General features: G+C 39.5%; 1 protein-coding gene across 8 annotated transcripts in view; it reads left to right on the top strand.

The window, feature by feature from the left end:
• The window catches only part of SMCHD1 (structural maintenance of chromosomes flexible hinge domain containing 1), a 151,644-nt gene that overhangs the window by 67,828 nt on the left and 67,507 nt on the right, over positions 1-16,309 (top strand). For 7 of the 8 annotated variants that reach the window (XM_006089255.2, XM_023754213.1, XM_023754214.1 and 4 more), the window contains 5 exons: positions 2,484-2,580; positions 3,648-3,720; positions 10,401-10,540; positions 11,165-11,299; positions 13,463-13,690. In XM_006089255.2, coding sequence (XP_006089317.1) covers positions 2,484-2,580; positions 3,648-3,720; positions 10,401-10,540; positions 11,165-11,299; positions 13,463-13,690 — 673 coding nt within the window. The remainder of the gene's footprint in view (positions 1-2,483; positions 2,581-3,647; positions 3,721-10,400; positions 10,541-11,164; positions 11,300-13,462; positions 13,691-16,309) is intronic. The other variant, XM_023754212.1, reaches the window with a different exon arrangement.

The following is a 16,309-nucleotide window of genomic DNA, read 5'->3' on the forward strand; positions in this document are numbered from 1 at the left end:
ACCCCAACCCCCTGATCGGCCCTGCTCTGTGTGTGACATTGTGTGCGGCCCCCAACCCTCCCCCCCACCATGGGCCCTGCTCTGTGTGTGATGGGGTAGAGCCATAACCTCCCCATCGGCCCTGCCCTGAGTGTGACAGTGGCAGCGCCCCAACCCCCTGATCGGCCCTCCTCTGTGAGTGACAGGGGGCGGTGCCCCAACTCCCCTATCGGCCCTACTCTGTTGAGTGACAGGGGGGAGCTCCCCAACCCCCTGATGGGCCCTGCTCTGGGCGTGACAGGGGGGAGCTCCTCAACCCCCTGATCGGCTCTGCTCTGTGCGTGACAGGGGGTGGCGCCGCAACCTCCCTATTGACCCTGCCTTGAGTGTGACAGGGGGCGGTGCCCCAACCCCCCAATTGGCCCTACCCTGTGTGTGACTAGGGGTGGCATGGCAACCTCCCTATCCGCCCTGCTCTGTGCATGACAGGGTCCGGCGCCCCAACTCCCCAATCGGCCCTGCTCTGAGCCCGACCAGGGGCTGCACCTAGGGATTGGGCCTGCCCTCTGCCACCCGGGAGCGGTCCTAAGCCAGCAGGTCATTATCTCCTGAGGGGTCCCAGACTGCGAGAGGGCACAGGCCGGGCTGAGGGACCCCCTCTCCCCCCCGAGTGCACAAATTTTTGTGCACCGGGCCTCTAGTCTTCTTATAATTGAGTGGGGAACTAAAGTGCAGATGGAGTGTGGGAGATGCCGATGACTATGAACTCCACTATAGAATTATCTGCCTGTAACACTTTCTTGTAGAGAAATCCTGTTGTCAGTATTTTTAAGTCTTTTCTTTTTTCTTGGGCCTGGCTGATTTCTCAAAGAAAAGTCTTTAGTCTCTTGCTTTGAGAGGAATAGTTTAGCACTCCAGGTTCATAACCTGTCCAGTTACAAGGCTGGGATAAGAATGGGGATGGGAAGGTCTCAGCGTCTATATGCGTTTATTCAGGATTACCCTTCTATTCTTTTTATTATTTTACTCTGTCCTTCAATTTATGTGCTTTCCCCTGGTTTAGAGACTCTGCTTTAGCCTTTTTCAAAAAATAATCTTTTAGTCCTCTGACAGAGGCAGAGAGGGGAGGTCTGGGGATGTTGATTTCTCTATCTATCTATCTATCTATCTATCTATCTATCTATCTATCTATCTAGTCTATCATTATTTTGCGTTTCTCTTTTTAAACCACTTTTAGAGGTAACTAGTACCACCAGTTCCTGAATGATACCTGGGAATTCTGTGGTATGGATTGGTTGCTGTTTTAGGGTTCAAGTTTTTTTTAGACTACTAGGTCACTTGCTACTGTGTTCTAGTAAGTTTTGTCCTTATCTCTTCTTCCTTTTCTCCCTTTTTAAATCTTTGTCTTTAACAGTAAATTAAAGAAATCTCTTTGTTGGCATATTCCTAAGGTTTTATGAGATAGTGCAAATATATGTGTGCCTTTAATGTGTCATCTTCCCAAAGAAGTTTATCTCATATGCTACTGTGTGTCTTTTTTCAAGCAAAGTATGTTGTTTAATTTTTGCAATTTATTCAGAAATACTTGTAAATATTTAAATTCCATTCAGAAAAAATCGGCTTTTTCTTCATCATGTTGTACTTTTTCACCTTACCCCTTGACAGTAAAATGTTTACACTCTAAGGATCTACACATGTCCAAAGGTGATTTAGAAATCAAATTGCCCATGGTAGTAGATTAGGGATCTCAGTATATATTTTAACAATATTACATCTTTATAAGACTATACTTGATTTTTTTTTTTTACTTTATTTAAATTTGCCTTTTATAGGTGCCAAAAATTCTCTGAAATTTCATTGGGTAAAAAGTTTTTTGGTTTTTTTTTATATGTTTTTATTGATTTTTTTTTTATAGAGAGAGAGGAAGGGAGAGGCATAGACAGATGGAAACAACCATGAGAGAGAAACATCAATGTCTGCCTCCTGCATGCCTGCTACTGGGGATTGAGCCCACAACCCAGGCATGTGCCCTGACTGGGAATTGAACTGGGACCTCTTGGTTCATTAGTTGATGCTCAACCACTGAAACACAACTGTCTGGGCAAGGGTGAAAGATTTGAAAGAAGCTATGCAAAAGCTGAAGAAATGCTTAACCCTGGCCTATTTGTATTATTTTTTCTTCTTAGACGTATATCCATAGTCTAGCATTTGCTTATTTTCCTACCTTGTATCTTTACTAATTCATTATATGAAATTTTACAGTATGTCTACCATTTGCAGTGTTTGGCTTATTGGTATCATTTATCAGTACTTGTTAGATCATTTTTCTATGGAAAAAAAAATTCATAGGAATTTGCTTTTTTGTTCAGTTATTCCTTTTTTAAAAATACTATTTTATTTAAAAAATGAATTAAACTTGTGAATGGCATATGAGAAAACAGAACACATTTGCAGCTTATTTGTAGGTAATAGGGGGAAGTTACATAATAATTTGTTTTTTCCAGTGGTTTATCTTTACAATATGAAGAAATAACCAAGGGACCGAATTGTATAATTCGAGGTGTTACAGCTAAGGGCCCTGTAAATTCTTGTCAAGGCAAGGTAAGCATTGATATAAATGTTGCAGTTGTAAAAATGAAATTGTAAATTTAAAATTGAATAACTTATTTTTGTAACAACATGATAGTAATGTTGGCTTCTTAGGAATTAATCAGGATCATGTCACTTACTTACCATGTATATCTCTAAGAAAAATCTGTATGTTTGCTACTGTTATTTTTGTTAAACATTGATTAATTCAATATTTTTCAACGGTCTTCATCATCTTTATTTCAGTCTTTTCACATTCAAGGTCATTTTTCAATACAGTTATTCAGTACTGTATTGTTTCTCTTTTTTAAAATTTTCAATTACAGTTTACTTTCAATATTACTTTGTATTGGTTTTAGGTATACTGCATAGTGGTTAGACAATCATATTCTTTACAAAGTGATTCCCCCAGTATTTCCATTATTCCTTTTTCTCTCGCTTTTTCCATCCATTTTTGAATTCTTAGAATAGAAACAAATATATGAGAAACTTTAGCTCACTTCTGTAAACAAAATGGGTTTGGTATTTGGATAAAGAAAAGTGTGTTTATAGAAGAGTTAGAAGATAGAATACAGAGTTCACATACTCTTCATCTAGCTTTCTCTATTAATATCTTACATAACCATTCTATATTTATCCACACTAAGAAATGAACATTGATACAATACTATTGACAACACTATGGACTATTATTTACGTTTTTCCAGTTTTTTCACTAGTATTTTTTTCTATTCCAGGATCTAATCCAGAAAACTCTGTTGAATTTGTAGATTTTTGTTTTTTCCACTTGACTATTGTCCTACATTTTTGTATATGTCAAACCTGAATTTGGTCATTACTCAGAGGTTATACCTTATAAATCTGAAGATTATAGTCTGTGAAGAAGCAGTATGACAATTCTTTTACCTGTATCTTCTATATATACATAAATATATAATTACATATAATTTTAATATAAAATTGCTAAGTAGACTTCTATAATGGTATGAAAATAAAAAACAAAAATAAATCAGAATTGAGGTGATAAAATACTTAAGTATTTATGTAAAACTTGGATTTGTTTAAATTTTTTTCAACAGAATTTTAATCTGAAGGTTATTCTTCCGGGTTTTAAAGAAGACTCGCAGATTTTGAAAATTAGATTACTACCAGGTAATATTATTTTAAGAAATATCCCTAAGTTTACCTTTTAAATAATATTCTTATGATAATGTGTAATAATATCTTTTGGTGTGATAATTATATAAGTCTTGAAAAGACATATGAATGTCAAACATAGCACTGACAGAAATGAACAGTAAAAAACGGGAAAACATTGAGGAAGACTTTAGAGACATTCTAAAAATAACTTTGGGAGGAAAATTTGAATATTGAAAATGTATTTGGGAACCATTTTTAGGGCTATACTTACTAGGCTTATATTACAACTGGATCAGTCTTTTACCTCTTCTAATACAACTGTGACTACTTCGTATTTTAAGAAAAAAAGTTTCTCATGTACTTAAGTTGTCAATTTGAAAATGAAGTTACATTACAGTTTCACAGGGTAGAAGTTGCTGGCTAATTTGAGGAACAGTCTATTTTAGAAATTCACAGAGTATATTCTAGACGCAACCCTTCTAGGTTTGAATTTAAACTGACACCTATGATGAGCTAGGTAAATTTGTATGTGTCAGTTTCTTCTTCACGTGTAAAATGAGAATATTTATTTTCAGAGTTGTGAGGATTAAATGAGTTAATATGGGCAACTCTTACTCTGCAGTTCCTTGGTAACTGAATGGAAGACACAGTTTCAATATGCATGCATTCTTTATGTAAACTGCATGTGTTTGTAAAATGACTGGAACATTCTTGAGATGTAAGCTTTAGCTCCGATATTAACAATACCATGATTATATCTTTATATATGACCTTTTGTACTAGTTTTGAGTGAAAAGAAACATTGGCTATTTTATTACCTTTATAAATTCCAGTAGTTTGAGATTTCCCTCAATCATGAATTGATAAAAATTAATGCCTTAGTGAGAGTATAGAGAAACCAAGATGGCGGCATAAGCAAACACCAGAAATTGCTGCCTCGCACAACCACTTCAAAAATACAACTAAAAGACAAAAGGGACATCATCCAGAACCACAGGAAGGCTGGCTGAGTGGAAATTATACAACTAGAAGGAAAGAGAAAAGCACACAGACTCAGAGGAGGTGCGGAAGTAAAGCGCAGCCGGTACAGAGGCGCACTCGGAAAGGGCTGGCAACCGAGGACGTGGTTGTCTTTTTTAGTCGTGAGGGAGTCACAAGCTACTGACTGCTCTGAACTCCAGTTCCGGGCGAGTCTCTGGGGACCCAGACTCATATGGGGAAAAACTGGACTGTCTGGCAGCAGTCGGAACTCCAGGGCGGCTTTCTCTCAGAGGTGCTTGCAGCGATTACCGGGACACTGAGACGCGGGGCCTCTTAGGGTAGGACTGAGGATCAGCCATAGCTGTTTGCTCTGCCCTGTTGATTCCCTAAGACCCCGCCCCACCCAAGCCTCTGTGCACAGAGGCTTTTGCATATGAAAGGCCTGGCCCTTTGCAATCTGAAAATTACCTAACAAACTGCAGCTGGGTCAGAGAGACCCAGGTCTTCCAAAAGAAGGCCCCGCAGCAGCTTGCATTGCCTCACAGCTGGGCCTCATCTGGGCACCTCCAAAGCCCAAACAAAGAAGAGGAATCTGCAGGTCTCTCCGTAGCTCCTGCTGGGTAGCCTCAGGCAGAGGCTGAATTAGCACCTCCTTAGAGATCCAAGAGCCAGTGTACCCAGTGGTCAGAGTGGGACCATCCAGATTACAACTCCTCAGATCCATAAGGGACACACTCAGGGGGCAGACTCAGTGAGCACCAAAGCCCCACTGAAGCAAGTCTTACCCCAGAAGGGTGTCTCTAGCACAGAAGTTCTCCCACTGTAGACACAGCTGATTCTCACAGCCAATTGGCCTGGAGGTCAATTCCTCCCAGTGATACCTACAACAACCAAGGCCTAACTACAACAAGACTGTACACACAGCCCACAAAGGGGTGCACCAAGAGTGTCCACCTCAGGTAATTGGGGAGGCTGAGCCACTGGGCCCTATAGGACACCTAGCACAGAAAGCCACTCTATCAACACAGGGAAGCATGAAAAATGCTGAGACATAGAAACAGGTCACAAATGACAGAAATGGAGGAAAGCAAACTACTGGATATAGAGTTCAAAACCACACTTATAAGGTTTTTCAAGAATTTTCTAGAAACCGTCGATAAATTTGGTGAGACCGTCAAGAAATCCAGTGAGACCCTCGAGGATATGAACAAGGACCAACTAGAAATTAAGCATACACTGACTGAAATAAAGAATATTATACAGAGTTCCAACAGCAGACTGGAGGATCGCAAGCATCAAGTCAAAAATTTGAAATACGAAAAAGCAAAAATCACCCAACCAGAAAAACAAAAAGAAAAAGAATCCATAATATGAAGATAGTGTAAGGAGCCTCTGGGACAACTTCAAGCGTTCCAACATCTGCATTATGGGGGTGCCAGAAGAAGAGAGAGAGCAAGATATTGAAAACCTATTTGAAGAAATAATGACAGAAAACTTCCCCTACCTGGTGAAAGAAATAGACTTCCAAGTCCAGGAAGCACAGAGAACCCCAAACAAAAGGAATCCAAAGAGGACCACACCAAGACACATCATAATTAAAATGCCAAGAGCAAAAGACAAAGAGAGAATCTTAAAAGCAGCAAGAGAAAAAAAGTCAGTTACCTACAAGGGAGTACCCATACGACTGTCAGCTGATTTCTCAACAGAAACTTTGCAGGCCAGAAGGGAGTGGCAAGAAATATTCAAAGTGATGAATAGCAAGAACCTACAACCAAGATTACTTTATCCAGCAAAGCTATCATTCAGAATTGAAGGTCAGATAAAGAGCTTCACAGATAAGAAAAAGCTAAAGGAGTTCATCACCACCAAACCAGTATTATATGAAATGCTGAAAGGTATCCTTTAAGAAGAGGAAGAAGAAGAAAAAGGTAAAGATACAAATTATGAACAACAAATACACATCTATCAACAAGTGAATCTAAAAATCAAGTGAATAAAAAATCTGATGAACCGAATAAACTGGTTAATATAGTAGAATCAGGGTCATAGAAAGGGAGTGGACTGACTATTCTCGGGGGGAAAGGGGTGTGGGGGGTGCGGGAAGAGACTGGACAAAAATCGTACACCTATGAATGAGGACACTGGCGGGGGTTAAGGGCAGAGGGTGGGGTGGGAACCGGGTGGAGGGGAGCTATGGGTGGGAAAAAGAGGAACAACTGTAATAATCTGAACAATAAAGATTTAATTAAAAAAATAAAAAATAAAGTATAATAAAATTTTACATGTTACTAAACACTTACAATTCTTTTATTTTAGACGTTAGCTAAAAGTAGGAATTGGAGTATTGAAATTCTTAGTAACCAGTTGGTTCTGACATTGTTTTGGAATTCGAAAGTGAAAGTTGTAAAGTAGGAAGTAGCACAGTATAGTGATAGTGGTCATCAGGTTTCATAGTATAAACCAGAACTTAAACCTGAATCTGCTACTCTCTAGCCATTTGTCTTGAACAAGATACTTAATCTCTCTGGATCTCAATAGCTTGTCTATAAAATGGAGATAATATTACCTTCTTTATTAAGATCATTGTGAGGATTATATGAGAACTAGAGGCCTGATGCACAAAATTCGTGCATGAGTAGGCCTTCCCTCGGCTGCTGGCACCGGCTTTCTCTGGCATCTGGGACCTGGCCTTCCCTCTGGCCGCCAGCAGGCACCGAGGACCCAGGCTCTTCTCGCAGCCCTGGCTTCGTCCAGAAGGATGTTCAGTCTAATTAACATATTATGCTTTTATTGTTATAGACTAGTTGCCTGGTGCACGAAATTCATGCACGGAGGGGTTCCCTCAGCCCAGCCTGCACCCTCTCCAATCGGGGACCCTTGGGGGATGTCCAACTGCCGGTTTAGGCCCGATCCCACAGGCAATCTGGGACTGCTGGCTTCTAACCACTCGCCTGCCTGCCTGATCACCCATAACTGCCTCTGCCTGCCTGCCTGCCTGATTGCCTCTAACCCCTCAGCCTGCCTGACTTCCTGACTGATTGCCCCTAGCTGCCCTCTACTGCCAGCCTGATCTCACCCCCAACTGCTCTCCCCTGCCAGCCTGATATTTCCCCCAACTGCCCTCCTCTGCTGGCCAATTTGATTCTGATTGGTCGGTTTCTATGCCAGTCAGTGTCAAAAGCTCCGCCTCCTAGGCAGCCATTGGCTCCTCACAGTTGACCCAGATTTGGTTCTGATTGGTCAGTTTCTATGCCAGTCAGTGTCTCTGTACCTATCAACGGGGCCTGCTCAGCAGCCCAGGTGGAGGCCTGGAGAGAAATGGAGGCTCGGCTGCTGGCCCGGCTGGGAGAGAAAGAGAGAGGCAAATGCTGATCAACAGCTGCCACACAGGCTATGGATCAGACCCTGCTTCTCTCTTCAGGCCTCTCTTCGGGTCTGATTCACAGCCGCTGGAGTCAGTGCTGGGTCGCCACGGCAACCCAGCACTGACTGCAGGACTGACTTCTGGTTGGTTGAGCCTCCGGTCGTGATGGACCCAGGGTTTTTATATATTAGGATAGTACTTAATTAAAACTTAACATGGTGCCTGGCATAGAGTAAAAAAATATTAACTAATATAAAGTAAAATAAGTGTTTCTAGTACTGTTCTTCATAAACTTGTGTTATCAGCATTTAGCATAAATTGAATTTTAAAAATACCAGTGTTTATAGAACACATCAAGTCACCTTGCTACAGAAGTGTAAGGCCTCTTATTGATCTTAGAGCTGTGTTGTAATTTGCTTATGACAGCAAAGTAGTAGGCAGTCTGACAAATTATCTGATTATATCACTACATGAACTGATCGTTTGAACATTATCCTTTAAACAAGCATGTAGTTACATGTGCCTGAGAAATCAGTCATTGTATAAAGTTTAAGTTAGTAAAAGTATAATAAACTTTGCTTTTCTTCTTGACTACTTTTTTTTCCAGGATCTTTTTAAAAAATGTACGTGTATAGGTGATTTCTAGCATGAGTTATCACTGTGTCAGTTTGTTGCATAAAACTAAGTCTAGACATCAGGCTTTTTAAAAATATTTATTTATTTTTTAATTAAATCTTTATTGTTCAGATTATTACAGTTGTTCCTCTCCCCCCCCCCCCCCAAAGCTCCCCTCCACCCGGTTCTCACCCCACCCTCTGACCTTAACCCCCCACCAGTGTCATTCATAGGGGTACGATTTTTGTCCAGCCTCTTCCCGCATCCCCCACACCCCTTTCCCCCCGAGAAAAGGCAGTCCACTCCCTTTCTATGACCCTGATTCTATTATATCTCCAGTTTATTCGGTTCATCAGAATTTTTATTCACTTGGTTTTTAAGAATCCCCTATTGATAGAGGGGATTGGTGGTCATAATTGGATCTTTACCTTTTTCTTCTTCTTCCTCTTCTTAAAGGATACCTTTCAGCATTTCATATAATACTGGTTTGGTGGTGATGAACTCCTTTAGCTTTTTCTTATCTGTGAAGCTCTTTATCTGACCTTCAATTCTGAATGATAGCTTTGCTGGATAAAGTAATCTTGGTTGTAGGTTCTTGCTATTCATCACTTTGAATATTTCTTGCCACTCCCTTCTGGCCTGCAAAGTTTCTGTTGAGAAATCAGCTGACAGTCCTAAGGGTCCTCCCTTGTAGGTAACTGTTTTTCTCTTGCTGCTTTTTGAAAACCTATTTGAAGAAATAATGACAGAAAACTTCCCCTACCTGGTGAAAGAAATAGACTTACAAGTCCAGGAAGCACAGAGAACCCCAAACAAAAGGAATCCAAAGAGGACCACACCAAGACACATCATAATTAAAATGCCAAGAGCAAAAGACAAAGAGAGAATCTGAAAAGACATCAGGCATTTTTATGCAATTGAGACAACCCTGCTCAGATATAGAATTTATGCATTTGGGGAATAGAAATGATAAAACATGGATATGGCTTAGTGCAGTGGTCGGCAAACTGCGGCTCGAGAGCCACATGCGGTTCTTTGGCCCCTTGAGTGTGGCTCTTCCACAAAATACCACGTGCAGATGCGCACGTACAGTGTGATTGAAACTTCGTGGCCCATGCGCAGAAGTCGGTATTTTGTGGAAGAGCCACACTCAAGGGGCCAAAGAGCCGCACGTGGCTTGTGAGCTGCAGTTTGCTGACCAATGGCTTAGTGTGCCGGGCCAGCACAGCCAAGGGTTCGGTGAGCTGTTGGGGGGAGAGGGGGGGGGAAGGATTAAAGAAAAGACAAAGAGAATAAGCTGGGGCTTGGTGGATCTCCCATGCCTGGCTGAGATAGATCCAGATGGCAAGCTGATGTTTTATTTTATAGTCAGAGGTAAACAAGGTAGTGGTCACCATAGTTACAATGTTCTTGTGAGTTTCACTTATTTTGGCAGCACTTGCTGCACCTCCCACAGCCCATTAGCTACCCAGGAAGGATCTAGGGAGGCCATAAGGTCAAGCTTAATTATGCTAAGAGGGCTGTGCCCTCTAAGCTAGGACTTGTTTGTGGCTTTGCCAACAGGTCAGTCGAGGCTTAACCCTATAGCTGCTCCCTACAGCTTAGTTTTTCCTTTCTCAGCATTATTTATAAAATATTAAAACTTGAAATGTTAAAAATTATTTTTTTTGATATTTCTATGCTTCAGTCTTGGAAACTTGAATCTGTATTTCATTATATAATTTCCTTGTAGGTCCCCCTCATCAATTGAAAGTGAAACCTGATTCGGAATTTTTAGTTATAGAAAATGGAACAGCTTTCCCATTTCAGGTAGAAGTTTTGGATGAATCAGACAATATAACAACACAACCAAAATTGGTTGTTCATTGTAAGGTAAGCTATTGTAAGATAAAGAATATGTAGATTTTTTTTAATCCCATTGTAGTAAATGGAAATAACTATATTTTTATCTGCTTTTAGTAAGTCTTGTATAGTATCTAGGTCTTGAATGGTTATTCCATGGAGAAATTTGTTGGATATTGTATTGCCAATAGTTTTCAGGATCCCTAAGCCAATAAAAATGTCAGCTACACTGAGTTTCATAAAGAAATTTATGAACTAAAGATTCCCTTCCTCTCCTTCCTTGGTCCATTCACCTCATTTCAGGTGAAGTATTTAATTTATGAATAAAAATCCTTCAGGATTGGGGATGGATGGATGGATGGATGGATGGATGAATGAAGATGACTAAACGGAAAGGAAAACCCTAGTTTGTAAAGTAAAAAAAGGAAGAATATTGGTTGAGGAGTCAGATTTTCTTCCAAAACAGATAAATTTTACCCAGAAATATAAAAAATTAACTCTTTTCAGTCATAAATTCCCTAGAATATTAGTGAATTTTACTTAGAATTTTCTAGTTTATAGCCAGAAATAATAGCTCTAATGAACTATTTGAAAATTTAAACAATTATTTAGTAAGTTATTGAGGTCTTAAATGATTTTTTGTGCTTCTACTAGTTTTTAGGTGCTCCTAATCTTCCAGTCTACACTGTGGATTGCAGTAGTTCTGGAACCAGTATTTTATCAGGACCTGCAATTCAAGTTCAGAATATTAAGAAAGACCAGACGCTTAAAGCTAAAATTGAAATACCTGTAAGTTGTTATTGTTATTCATTGGTATTATATTGAGTCTTCATACAAATAGTCTTTAAGAGATTTATAGTAAATTCTGTAAAGTTGTTTGACTTTTTTAAATGAGGTATTTGCAGTTCTTTTAGCCAAAGGAAAATAAGGAAGCGTGAAGTGGTATAGTGAATAATTTAATGTTTTATATAGAATATTAATAATTTTCTTGACCAAACCTTTTGTAATTTCTGTAGCATTATTGATTTACATATTCCTAAAATTAATTTTTTCTTATATAAAAATTTGACATTTATGTGTCATTTTTGTTTTTTATAGTTTACACTTGTTTTTTCGAAAGTTTGCTAAATATTTCCATTTAAACTACCACTGATGGACTATAGGTATTTAATTTGTATGTGTAATTTTAAAAATGAAGCAGTGGTTTTAATTAGTATTTTCATATAAAGACATTATTATGTTAATATGACCATAGGATACATTTTTTAAAAATATATTTTTATTGATTTCAGAGATGAAGGGAGAGGGAGAGAGAGATAGAAACATCCATGATGAAAGAGAATCATTGATCTGCTCCCTCCGGCATGCCCCACACTGGGAATTGAGCCCACAGGCTGGGCATGTGCCCTGACCAGGAATTGAACTGTGACCTCCAGGTTCATAGGTCAAAGCTCAACCACTGAGCAACGCCAGTTGGGGAACCATAGGATACTTTTTATTGGATGTACATCATGGCTGAAGGTTAAGCCAGCCTGATATAAGCAATTGATCCCCTAATGTTGTTGAATGGGATAACAAATACTTAAACAAATGAAATACTTTATATATGATGCAGTAGATGATGAATATCCTAATTCCATTTGATTGATGTTTTCCTAAAAATTATACATCAAATAACATTTTAAACCTTAAAATGGTAAAAGACAGCTTTTATTTATTTAGTTAGTTATTTTTGTTAGAATGAGATAACTCTATTCTAAATATTTTCTGACTGATTGTATTTGATAATCTTCAAATATTTGTTATGTATTTTCTTTTTTCAATAATATGGCCAACTTATTTTGAGCATACTATCAGGAAGCTTAAGGAGAAAAGATTTGGATTTAGGAAGGAATTTGGGCTTAGAAGCAAGAATAACAAATTATTAGGGATTATGCAAATACAGAGCAGCAACAGGCAGAGGACCCAAGAATCCAGGTCAGTTAAGACAAAGACCAAAGTATAGCATGTAATATGCAGTTAGAAAATGTTATCTAAAGCTTATGACTCTTGAGTTTTGAGTTTGAGTCAGGCAAATAAGATATGCATATGATGGAGGATGAGGGTGGGTTTATCTGATATTCTGTGAGGTAGAAATTTTGAATATGTCTTTCATGTTGATGGGCTTTGATAGGAATGAACTGTAACTGATAAGGAAAGAGGCATGAGCTAAGGAAGATTGTAAAGGTATTTTAGGCTTAGGCTTATTTTGAATTTTGTGGAATGCATTATACCTGGTTATGAAATAATGATATAAGATTTTAATATTGTGTGCCTAAAATCAACTTATAAAGCTTAATCCAGCTCATTTTTATTGATCTATGGAACACTGATGTAATACCTATAATAAATTATAAATATGCCAGCTTAGTCTTTAGGATGTTTAAAATCCTTATCTAGCTATATGGAAACTTGTCCACTTATCCCATTTAATAATGAATTGAAAAAGCACTAGTGTAACCTAATATCATTAAATAATATGCTTGATGGCAATTATTTGCCCCTGATTTTATTGAAAGCTTTTAATATTTTATATCTTTAATCTTATTAATGAATGTTAGTCACCAAATCCCTGTTATGTGATTAAAATTTTACCAGTTTGTGGCACTTTTAAGTAAATTTACAAATAAGGGGAAGGAAATCCTTTTAAGTCCAAACATGCTAGTGTTTTGGTTTTAAGAAAGTGGCCATTATCTTTATTTATAACTTAGTGGTATAAAATATGGAATGATTGATAGTACAATATATTCTTAGTTACAAAACTTATGAATGTTAATAGTATATAATATGATCTTCCATATTATTGGAATAAATTTTTAAGCAGTGTAATAAAACATTCACTGTTAAAGCTAAAATCTGTTTTCAAAAAGTACAGATGTCAGTCAATATATGTTGGTTTTCTTCTCTTCCTAGAGTTGTAAAGATGTGGCACCTGTGGAGAAAACGATTAAGTTGCTTCCCAGTAGCCATGTTGCAAGATTACAGATATTCAGTGTGGAAGGACAAAAGGCAATCCAGATCAAACACCAAGATGAGGTTAATTGGATAGCAGGCGATGTTATGCATAATCTTATCTTTCAAATGTATGATGAAGGAGAAAGAGAAATCCATGTAACATCAACTTTAGCGGAGAAAATTAAAGTAAGTATCTAAAACAGATTGGTTATTTTTAAAAATAGGTTTTTATTGTTTTAAGAGAGGAATGGAGAGCAAGCAAGAGAGAGGGGGGAAAAGAGAGAGAGGCATCAATGATGAGAGATAATCATCAATTAGCTGCCTCCTAAACACCCCCAACTGGGAATCGAGCCCACAACCCAGGCATGTGCCCTGACTGGGAATCGAACCATGACCTCCTGATTCATAGGTTGATGCTTAACCACTGCATCACACTGGCTGGGCAACAGATTGGTTATTTTTAAGATTTTTTTTTTTTTACTTTATGTTTGGAAGACTCTGAATAAGAAGTTTTGCTTGGATAATCATTTTCTACCCTTTTACTTTGAATCTACCTTTATCTTTGCATCTTACATGTGTCTCTTGTAGGCAGCGTATGCTTGGGTTTTGTTTTTTGATCCACTCTAACTCTGTTCCTCTTTATTGGTGAATTCAAACCGTTTACATTTAGGGTAATTATTGGTGTATGGGGATTCCCTATATCCATTTTATCTTTTGTTTTCTGGTAGCTCTGTGCCTCCATTGGTTTTATTTTCTTTGTGTTTCTGTTCATTGTTTTTGTTTTGTGATATTCCATACTTCTTTCCTCCCTTCTTAAGCTATATATCCTGGTTTGGGATTTTTGTGTGTGGTTACTATTAGGTTTGTAAAAAAATAAAGTTGCATATATGCCACGGTTCTTTTCTCTTTATGTTTTTGTTGTCACAAATTATCCCTGTTTATGCTGTAGGTTTTTTGGTGATCTTACTTGTAGTGTTGTGACCTTATGTTCTTTGTTTCAGGTAGAATAACTCCCTTGAGTATTTCCTGTAATGGAGGTTTTCTGGTGATAAAATGCCTTAGCTTTAGTATGTCTGGAAACATCTTTATTTCTCCTTCATATTTCAAGAATAATTTTGCTGGTTATATTGTTCGTGGCTGGTAATTTCTCTCTTTCAGATATTTGAATATTTGGTTCCACTCTCTTCTGTCTTATAGAGTTTCTGCTGAGAAGTCGGATGAAATTCTGATAGGTTTTCCTTTGTAGGTCACTTCCTTCTTTTCTCTGCCTGCTTTGAGGATTTTTTGTCATTAATTTTTGAGAGCTTTTAAACCAAGTGCCTTAGAGAGGGCCTCTTTGGATTGAAGTAACTAGGTGTTCTCTTTGCTTCTTGGATTTGAGGATCTAGTTCTTTCCATAGGTTTGGGAAGTTCTCATCCACTATTTGTTTGAATAGACTCTGTTCCATGCTCCTTCTTCTCCTCCAGAATGCCTATAATTCTAAATTCTAATATTGCTTTTTCTAATGGAGTCAGTTCTTTTAGAGCTCTTTTCATTTTTCTTTTTGCTCACGTCTCTCTCTCCTCTTACCTCTGTGTCATTTCTAAATTCCTATCCTATCTAATAAAGAGGTAATATGCAAATTGCCCATCACTCCAACACACAAGGTGGCTGCCCCCATGTGGACACAAGATGGCCAGCAGGGGAGATCAGTTGTGGGCGATCAGGCCAGCAGGGGAAGGCAGTTGGGAGGGACCAGGCATGCATGGGAGGGCAGTGGGGGGGGGAGGGGACCGGGCCTGCAGGGGACGGCAGTTGGGGGTGACCATGCTGGCAGGGGAGGGCAGTTGGGGGCGACCAGGCCTGCAGGGGAGGGAAGTTAGGGACAATCAGGCCAGCAGGAGAGCAGTTAGGCATCAATGAGGCTGGCAGGGGAGTGGTTAGGGGGTGATCAGGCTGGCAGGCAGAAGTGGTTAGAGGCAGGCAGGCAGGCGAGCAGTTGGGAGCCAGCAGTCCTGGATTGTGAGAGGGATGTCCAGTGGGATAGGGCCTAAACGGCAGTCGGACATCCCTTGAGGGGTCCCAGATTGGAGAGGGTGCAGGCTGGGCTGAGGGACACCCCCGAACCCCCGTGCACGAATTTCGTGCACCGGGCCTCTAGTCTTGGATATCACTAAATCTTTCCTCCATGATTGGCTGTTTTCTATGCTCAGTAGTTCACTCTTAATCTCCTTAATTGCATGCTTCATTTCCAGGATTTCTAATTGGTTCTTTTTAAAAGTTTCAATCTCTTTGGTAAAGTACTTGTTTTGTTCATTGATTTGTTTTCTGGGTGCATTGAATTGTCTGTCTGTATTTTCTCACTTCTGATTGAGTATTTTCAGAACTGCAGTCTTGAAATCTGTCATTTATATCACCCTAGTGACCCAGTGCACGAAATTCATGCGCATTAAAAGGGAATTAATTAGAGGAAATACGTTAATATTGCTATTTGCCCTTCCTCTATAATAGAAGTGTCAGAGTTGCAAGAAAATTAGTAAAATGTATATGAAAATCTTCCTCCTGTCAGACTCTGGGGCACGCCACGGGAACCAGAGTTGGGTCCCTGCCCACCCACGTGCACCTCGAAATCGCGTGAGACCCAGACCTGGCCGTCCCCACCCTCATTGGGCTAGATCCAGATATGGCTGGCCCCACTCCCATTGGGCTAGATCCAGACCCGGACGGCCCCACCCTTGTCAAGCCCCGCCGGGTGGGGGGCACAGCCTGAGGTCCCCCAGTCCGGCACCCGGGCGTGGGCATGGTTTCAGGTCCCCTTTCAAGCC

Source organism: Myotis lucifugus, unplaced genomic scaffold, assembly GCF_000147115.1.
Source record: "Myotis lucifugus unplaced genomic scaffold, Myoluc2.0 scaffold_58, whole genome shotgun sequence".
Taxonomy (NCBI): Eukaryota; Metazoa; Chordata; class Mammalia; order Chiroptera; family Vespertilionidae; genus Myotis; species Myotis lucifugus.